Source organism: Electrophorus electricus, chromosome 3 (genome assembly GCF_013358815.1).
Source record: "Electrophorus electricus isolate fEleEle1 chromosome 3, fEleEle1.pri, whole genome shotgun sequence".
Taxonomy (NCBI): domain Eukaryota; kingdom Metazoa; phylum Chordata; class Actinopteri; order Gymnotiformes; family Gymnotidae; genus Electrophorus; species Electrophorus electricus.
Window position 1 is genome coordinate 16,889,266 of NC_049537.1, and position 9,505 is coordinate 16,898,770.

Sequence of the window (9,505 nt, forward strand, 5' to 3'; positions counted from 1 at the left end):
ATAATTGTTTTAGAAACAAGCTTAATCCATTAGGTTAGAAAGCCTTTATTACTATTAAAACATGCATTCAGTCAGGTGTGTCCAAACCTTTGACTGGTATTGTATGAAGAAACATTTGTTTTTCTATTTAAAGCATGTCCTTCTCTTGTTTGTGCTAAAAATATATAAATAATCTTTATACTGCTGTAAAAGAGGCATCAGCAAGCTAGCAGGCTCACATACATGACCAAATCACCAAGGGAGGCTAGTGTCATGTTTGCAGAAGTCGATGCTGTAACTATGGGGCCAAAAAAAGCTATCAGCATAAGACTACAAGTAACTAGAGCCATCTATGCTACTAGCTTGTAGGCTAGCTATATAAGCAATGATTTATAGTATTTTGGGACAAGTTCAGTAAAATACATATCAGTAATTCACAAAATAATTCAACAATGAGAAATATGGCTCCTGAACCAAAGCTTCTGCCCTGAGGAGTTCTAAGAGACAATGTCCATTCAAAACTCCAAACCACTTTAAAATTATTTAGTTCTGATTTACTAATCTTTATTTTATTTGTTTAGATATTTATTTATTTTCAAGCTTTATATTCCTTTCAGGTGGCCTTTCAAATTGTAAAAATCTGTAAGGGTTTTAATTAAAGTCAGAGAGACCTGCTTTATGTTTATCTGACACTTTTATCCGAAGCATCTTATAATTACAACTGAACACATCCTGAGGGTTAAGGGTCTTACATAAGGACCCAACAGTGCTGGGGCTTGAATTGGTAACATTTTGATTGCAAGTCCTGTACCATAACTACTGAGCTACCAATGTCCCATAGGTTATGTTGTTTATTTTTTCAGTTCTTTATATCTTAAATGCGTATGTAACATATTTGTTCTCTTTGGTTATATATAATTTGACCTAATGTTTTTATTATTATGGGAAATATGGGAACTTTGCTACAAATATCCAGATAAGGATATCATAAAATTTAATCCCAGCTCCTGGCAGTTTCATAAATGTACATTTTCTGAAACCATTACAGCTCTAAGATTCAGAGTTCAGGTAGATGATGCTGTATCTCTTAGAAATGGAGTGGGGTTGGGGGAGGTTCCTGACAGACTGTGCTATTCTTTAACTTGCCTGTTACTTCTCATGGCACACACAGTACAGTTTTGACACTAAAACATTGATAGCCTGCTTATATAGTCTAAACTATTTATATACTCATCTGATTTTGATGATGTCACTGTATTTTAACACACTGGCCTACATATGCCAAAGAATATTATATATTAAAAATACAAGAACAAAGATTTCCCTAAGTGTCTATTGCTGTTTATAGCATATTTGTGTATACCTATCATGGTCATAAACATTTTGTGACAGATGCAATGAATAAATATATAAACACTTATTCCTATATACATTATACATATAGATTTTTTTTTACTAATATACTTATTTGAGAACACAGATTTAAAGAGGCTGACAATCACTACAGCAATGGTGGCAAACGGCAATTTGTCCCATTCAATATTTGCAGCAAATTTAATAAAATTGCGCAAAAAAAGCAGGCTTTTAAAAAATATTAATCTCAAGTGATCTTACATGTTGCCTAATTCAAATGTACAGCTGCAAAAAGGCTTCTAAAATGTATTATATTCCATATTTTCAGAGGCGAGAATGCTGGAGACTTTAAATATGATCTGCCAGATTAAGAAATGCACAGCAAAGTTTATCGCTCTTCCTGGGTGGTTTTCAGAATAAGAGTGCTTTACTAATATTTAAAGTAATTTTATTATCAAAACATATAATATTCTTCATTACAAAAGAAAAATAAAAAAAGCCCTCTAGAAAACATGATTGCTTCTTTTTTGCTACTAGACTGATATGTGATATATGATGTTCAGGTCCTACTGCGCAAATCACTTGTGTTTGTAGCTATCAGGATGAGGTCTCCTGGAATTCACATGCCTCCTCACATGGGTAGTAGAGAGAGAGAGAGAGAGAGAGAGAGAGAGAGAGAGAGAGAGAGAGAGAGAGAGAGAGAGAGTGAGAGAGAGAGAGAGAGAGAGAGAGAGAGAGAGAGAGAGAGAGAGAGAGAGAGAGAGAGAGAGAGAGAGAGAGAGAGGCCTGAATTTAGTTGTGAAAATACACCCTTTGGGCTGTTACACACACCCTGACGAGGTTAGCCACAAGTCCACCTTACACCTGTCCTTGTCCATCTTTGCCATGTTTTTTTATAAACCCCTCTTGTAAACTGAAAGAATTCTTTCCTAACAGGCAGCAGTTTTCCAGTCTTAAGCAGGTAGCAATCAATGATGTAGTAATCAGACTATTCCTGACAAGTCAATGTGTTACATTATCATATAAAATCATTCAACTTCAGTCTTTCACATGGTAAGAAAACGTTTAAACATCATAGAGTACATAATCCTAATGACGGTTTGATGGTATCACTGAGCTGAATTAAAGTATAAAAAGTTATATAATGTATTAGTCATATTTAATGGCATAGCAGTTCTATTGAGTTTCTACTATCATCACGTGTAAAAAGGGTGTTGGTGATGTAATTTAAAGGTTCACTTGAGGATTTTTCCCTAGAGATCTGTGCTGAGGACCTGAGAGTTCTGTAGTAGCTATTTCAGTCCTCAGACCTTCCTCCATGTCTTATTGAATTGGACAGGAGAAATGATAATACAAAAACAACCTTCCTTCGTTCATCACCTTCCCATGGAAGACACCGTGAGCAATTCTAATGGACCATGTAAACTAATAAACCCCTACAATAAAATTACTCACACTTTTGCCAAGTTATGACACAAATAAATATAAATGACAATATATTTATTTGAGCTTTTATACATACAGTTCCTGATAGGAGCTGTGACTACATGGTTGTCTGTAGTCTAAAAAAGCACTATCCCCTGCAAATTCCAAAATTATTGTGTGTGGGATTTGTGGGATCCCCTAATTCTAGATGTGTGCATACAAAGATCATTTTAATAAAGAAAGGTACATCACCTAAAAATGTACTAATGGATTGCCTCATAATTATTTCTGATGCAAAACATGACATCAGAATCGTCACAAATTTGAACAGAAATAAATATATTGCATCAGCTAAAAATGGATGAGAGACAAAATGCAGGCAATGTTGGTTTTTTGTTTGATTTAATTGGAGCCATTAAAGAAACAAACATGGAGATAAAAAATGTTGGTAATTTTCTTTAAAGCACCACTTTTTTGTTATTGTTTTATGTGTTTGTTGTTTGTTTGTTCTGTGGATTGCTAAAGCAAACAAACTGCTATCCATTGGTAATTTTAAAAAGAACAGCTGTTGTGAACACCCCAGGCTTCAAATAGATAAAGGCAAATTCACAAATTCTGCTCTTCTCCTATTTAAGAAGATATGGAAACAGAAGAGCTTTTCTTTACGTTTTCCTGAATGTGCATCCTCTCTATATACTTTCTTTGTCTGACTCTTTCTCTGGCCAGTTAGGCTAAAGGCATCACTCTTTGGGATGAGCATGGCCAAACTGTGAGATAGAGGACATACAAAAGATTGTGTTTGATCACTAAATTGTTGTTTTCTTATCAGTTGTGATAAAGACTGGGGCAGGTTTGGAATGTGAAAAAGGTTGGAATGTGAAAATGTTCCTAGGGAATCCTAAGTGATATCTCACTTCTGGCTACCCTGAGGGGTGTCAGGTGAACATTCATTGACATGGGTGTGTGATATGTGGGCATACGTATATTGCTTCCTCTTTTCAAAAAAGTCTTTGATCTAACTGCTGATAACCTTTTTGCTGAACTGGACCCTAGCAATTTTTTCATAATATATGGAAAAGAGCAAATACTCTTTCACATGATTTCTCAGTTATTTGCATGGGTAATTGGCAGGCTTTGTTGCAGTTTGCTCTGGGGAGTATTGTTTACATTTTTGTGGATTCATATATATTATTATTTTCACAACTTCCAGTATGAAACCTTTCCTTTGTACTCAATAATAGCTATTTGGCTGCATCTGACACTGAAGAGAGTGATTTTCACCTTTCTCCCTGAATGTTTTACTAAAAGATATGACATGACATAGGCCACATACTGATTCTCTATAAAATGAAAGGCATCCAAAGCCATTTGAGCAGTTTCATTAGCACCTCTGTGCTCCAAAGTACCCAGGATCTGCTCAGGTGGTGGTATATTTACATTCTAAAAGATGGCTGAGCTTCAGACAGAAATGCTGTCGTTCCAACTCAGACTGCTTGGAGACTAGCCCTTCTTTAGGCAGCTTGATAGCATCTACTGCCACAAAAGATGAAAGGGAACAATGGAGCTCTAAAACTCGTTGAGACACTTTTGTTCAAGAGCCATCAGCACATTGTGCCATTTGTCGGTGCTATGTGAAGGACTTGGTAGTAGTCACTTTACTACTGAGGGAGAGCTAAGCAGTGAATTGCCATTATCATGGGCTTTTATGATTCGAGGTTTTTATCATTTGTATTTAGATTATCTTGTGAACAGTGTCTTTCAGATTACTGCTCCAGATGTATAAAATGCAGTTGAGGGTAGACGACTAATAAATGGCTAAGATAAAACATTAAAACACTGGGCTAGCTAACAACGCTAGATAAGCTTAATAAAACCATAAATGTGGAGTATAATCATAAAAACATAAATATATTGGCGTATTTCAAGGGATCTTTTTAAGCATTATTTTATGACTTCAGGTCAAATAAACAAATCTATTAAACTATAACCCCAAATGTACTTTCTTTGTTCTATGGAACCAGTAATTGCCTTTGCATGTAGAATGTGGTAAAGTGAAAGTAATGGCACATCAGTGGTCACATTGTCCCAATGTGTCCACCACAACAGAAATCTGTTTTCTACCAGTTCAAGTGTTTTGAGTACCACAGATATGCATGGGTTTTTTTTAAGCTTTCTAGTCAGCCTCCTGAAAACTCAAGAGCAACCACCAGGTTTAAAATGTTATAGAACTGTGCTGAAACACTGCATAATTTTGGATTACTTCAGACAAAATTATTTACAAATGCTCGATTGTTTGAATCGGAACACCCAGCGAACATTTATTTGGAATGTCTGAGATTACTCAGTGCATACCTTTGGCATTTGTGACAATACTGCAATGGCACAGCTTTTAAAGGCCAGGAGTGCATTGTCACTATTACATAGCCCTTAGTGAACAAGTGTGTCCATGTAGAAGATAAGCACTTGTAAGAAGCATATGGAAGCTGGCATACTTGGCAGTACCTTTACTGGGGCAAGAATGTCCAGGTTGACTGGAAAGAACACAAGCTTTTTATACAATGCATCAGGTATTTACATTTTGCATGACTTTAGTGGAGTGTGTATGGAAGGGTAGACACCATAACCGCATCCTTTTATTATCTACTTATTCTAAGCATTACCAGTTGTGGAAACCTTACCACAGAAAGCCCAGCTATGGCATTTATTTTATGGAGGGAATATTTAAGGAGCATGTGAGTCCGGTACTCAACTAAAATAAGCCAATCACTATTAGTTTAACTTGGGAGAGCTTTTAAACCATCAGAATGACAGCTAACCACAGGACCATACATTTTGTTTGAGGTACAATATTCTACCTGTCCAAATATAATCAGTAAGTGTGCAAGTAAACAATGCGAAGGAAATAACGGACTTAGACATTACATGCATTTTCACTTTTTATAATTGTATAAAACAAAGTGCTAAAAAATGCAAAATATCCAAGAAAAAAAAAGGCTAAATAAGTTATAATACAATAATTAACAAATATTTACAAACAAAAAAGCAGAATGATTCTGTACATTTGCCATTATGAAGGCAATAAAATTTCTAGTTTTTTGGTGGAGGTAGATAAAGGAAAAAATTACAATATTGAAAAGACAAAAGAGTGGAATTCAAGTACACACACTCCTTTTTAACACTTCAAACTAAACAGGATAAGCCTTGCTCAAATTTCATCCAACTGGCCTTGTCTTTCCAGTTTAAATATGCCTAGATCAGATTCTAACAAGTGGCAACATGATCTTTCCCTTAGTAAAGAAAGTAACTCAGACATAACATTCTTCCCCAGAAATATAACTACATTTTTGGATCCAGCCCAAAATAGTATAACAGTAGATCATTTACAAAGGGAAAATGTTTATCAAGGGACACAAATTTTTCCAAACTAATGATGTAGATGGGCAATTTCATCAGCTAAACATATAGTATATAAAATACAGCTTTCATTAAGACTAAAGATAACTCCAAAAGACTAATTTGAGAACAACTCTGCATTAAACATGCAAGTTTCCAAAAGGTGGAAAAAACATTCTAGCCATCTCCTTAGAGATAAACAATCAGTCAAAAGTGGTGCAATGCTTGTGCACTGCATCACTGTCACCCAGCCTACATGCTTGAACTGCTCAATCAGCCAGCATACAGGCTGCCTCCAGTCCCAGAACCACCTGCTACAGTCAATGTCTCTTCAGCTGCTCCAGTCTGGCCTTAAGTAGCTCCTGCCTGTCTCTCAGCTTATCTCGCTTTAGACGCAGTCTCTGGTCTTCGGACTCCAGGTTCCGGATGCTCTCTTTTGCCCGTTTTAGAATCACCACCTTGGAGGCCTTGTCATTGTTGGACAGTTCAGGGACATTGTCACGGAGGCGCAGGAAGCAGTTTTTCAGCTCATTGCGCCTCTGCCTCTCCATTACGTTGTGGGTCCTCCGTCGCTCCTCCTCGTCCTCTGTGTCAGCGCTGTGGCGCGAGGCAAAGCTCCGGGAGCGGCTGGTGTGCTGTGCAACCCGGCCAGACTCTGCGCCTCCCCGGACCCGCTTGTGTGATGGTGAGGGGGGCGGGGGGGAGGCGGGGCGAGGAGCAGCGTAGTTGTGCTGCTGTTGGATCTCGAGGTGGCAGCGCTTCAGCGCACGCTGCTGCTCTCGCCGGCTCTCCTCTTGCTGTTGCGAGCGGGTCAGAGTGCTGCAACGCCGAACCGTCACCACATCAATCTCCTCCTCTGTTGAGCACACGCAGAAACCACACAAGATTAGGCAAGTCAACAAACAAGTATATACTACAGACAAAAACAAATTAGACAAGTAAAAAGCACTGTGCTATTACTGCTACAGTAGACTGACTTCAATAACCAATTTAAGTTGCTCAGACAATCAAGGCTTTCCCCTCATATCTGATGTGATGCATGTTCGGCTTAAAGTTAAATCAGAAAACAATAGAAACCTTTTCCATTTCTGTGTTGGTTTCACAGTACACACACACACACACACACACACACACACACACACACACACACACACACTCCGGCATTAAAAGACCTAACCTAATTTGTGCTAAACTCAAAAGAACATATAATCGGAAGGGGAACATATTGTCACGTGTCATTGACGAATATTGTACTTTCTACTAAATAGTTGAGCAATACAAAATAGACGTTAGCAGTCAATATATTCACCCACTTAATTTTTTAAATTAAAAATTATAGCACCACACTGGAGAAAATAAATGTCACAAACCAGAATCGCTTGCAGAAGATTCCCCGCCAGCCGAGAGTGAACCGTAATCGGAAGATGACTCGCTCTGCTCTGGACTGTCCAGCAGCAAGTCCTCGCCATCAAGAAGCTGACATGCTAGCGCCGCATTGTGGCAGTCCAACGTAGAACCGGCAATTTCGGCAAAGATTTCGGTGTCAATGTCGGAGAGAAGGGGGCTAGTGGAGAGTACGGACAATTTACCCTCGATCGATTTCTCAGCAGCACAATGCCACATGCAGTCGTCAGAAACGGAGTTGCTTGAGCTCGCATGGCCAACGTTGCCACTAGTAAAATCACCATTCCAATTCAAGTGGAAAAGGTCGTTGTCCTCGAGTAAAAGTTCGGACACTAATTCCAGCTGATCCACATTCGACAGGGGCTTTCCCAATCCGGTCTTCAAAGGGGGAGACTGGGGCGGCGTGGGAATGGACTGTAAGTCCTTAATGAGACTTTGACAAAACTCATCGTCAAAGAGCAGCGGCTCCGACTCGTTAAGCCAGTCATGCGAGGGAGAATAACTGGGCAGCATGTTGACTGAACCTGGAAGGTAAAATATGACCAAAGCTTAGAAGACAAACCTTCGTTAGTCGTTATTTAAATATATCCAGTATGTAACGACGGTCAACGAATCACGCATGCACGTTTTCCGCCAAGGCTGCTCAAATTGTTAAGTTTCCCGGCAAGTGCAACTTTTTATTACTGTTTACAATGATTAACCCCGCCCAATTTGAGGGGTGGTCTTCAACCGGTCTCAGCCACCCCCCCCCCCAGTCTATGGTGACATCAGTAGTTTTAACAGCTGGAAAGCCCAATATACTGTTTTAATTCCAAAGTTTCCAAATTACACAAGCATATTAAAATCAACCATTCAAATTCAAAATGAGGGCAAATTCTGTTCCCATTAGCTACCCCAGCTGGCAGAGTCGAAGATTTCACACGATTGTGTTTTAAAAGGAAAAATCTCACGCCTCCCCCCCACTTATTGCTATAATCTTTACTCTAAGCCATCGATTTAAACAATGTTTCTTTGCTTTCCTTAAACTATTTGTAAAGATGACAAACGTTTTTTTTTATGCAAACATTTGCAAGATTTAGCAATAGCGACAAACCAGAATGTAATATATATATATATATATATATATATATATATATATATATATATATATATATATATATATATAAAAACCAGTTAGCTAAGATAACCTAGCTATCTTACTCTACCCTAGCTTTGCTACAAAGATTCAGCCGGCATACCGGCAAATGAGGCACTTCTGTAGAACGCCGGACTAACAGTGAAAGGCTTCTTACCTTATTTCTCAACGGCGACGGTAACAATAAAATAATAATTGTACCCGTTGTCAAAACAGTAGCTAGTGAATGCAAGCAATATTTAACGAAAGCTGAGAAATTGTTGAATGCCCAAGAATCATGTCAAAAGACCATGCGGTCCAGCAAGGCAGTAGGTGTGGCAGAGAAGGGATTTAACTTTATATTACCGAAGTGCTTTTCTGTGTCCTTCCACATAAAAATTCGCGCCAATTTCGTCCTGAAAAATGTTGAATCAAAACTATTATCATTATTATACCAAATTATTCTATGCATGCGGTTCTATCAGGTCGTTCTTTTCGTAAAATATGTTAATCATAACAGTTTTCTAAACCAAAGATATGAGATGAATAGAATAGTGCATACGCGGAGTGATACCACGAGGTGGTCATGCACGACAGAAATTCCAAGAAAAATGAGAACAGGAGTTGGCTTACAGTTAACACGTGTCCTTGCTCACAAAAGCCGGGTGCAGTTGTTGGTTAGCGCAAGGGTAGTAATAGCTTACAAGTCTGGGAAAATGAAAGTGCATATAGCACTTCGGGATTCGGGGAATTTGTCGAATAATAACAGACGCATTATATTTGTGCTCATGTTATCTGATGCTAAAACATTCGATCGTATCTCGGCTCACTAAATGA

The 9,505-nt window shown here is 38.3% G+C and overlaps 1 protein-coding gene across 2 annotated transcripts; it reads right to left on the reverse strand.

Annotated features, from left to right (window-relative positions):
- Nucleotides 1-5,236: 5,236 nt before the first annotated feature.
- mych (myelocytomatosis oncogene homolog) lies at nt 5,237-9,008 on the reverse strand. 2 transcript variants are annotated; one of them, XM_027010775.2, is made up of 3 exons: nt 8,847-9,008; nt 7,521-8,078; nt 5,237-7,006 (listed from the first exon to the last, which is right to left on the reverse strand). In XM_027010775.2, exons 2-3 carry the CDS (start codon nt 8,065-8,067, stop codon nt 6,471-6,473), a joined length of 1,083 nt encoding a protein of 360 aa, XP_026866576.2. In that variant the 5' UTR covers nt 8,068-8,078; nt 8,847-9,008; the 3' UTR covers nt 5,237-6,470. The 2 variants fall into 2 exon arrangements, with proteins under 2 accessions (XP_026866576.2, XP_026866577.2); XM_027010776.2 differs by lacking the exon at nt 8,847-9,008 and having other exon boundaries at nt 7,521-8,268.
- Between the last annotated feature and the right edge of the window lie 497 nt (nt 9,009-9,505).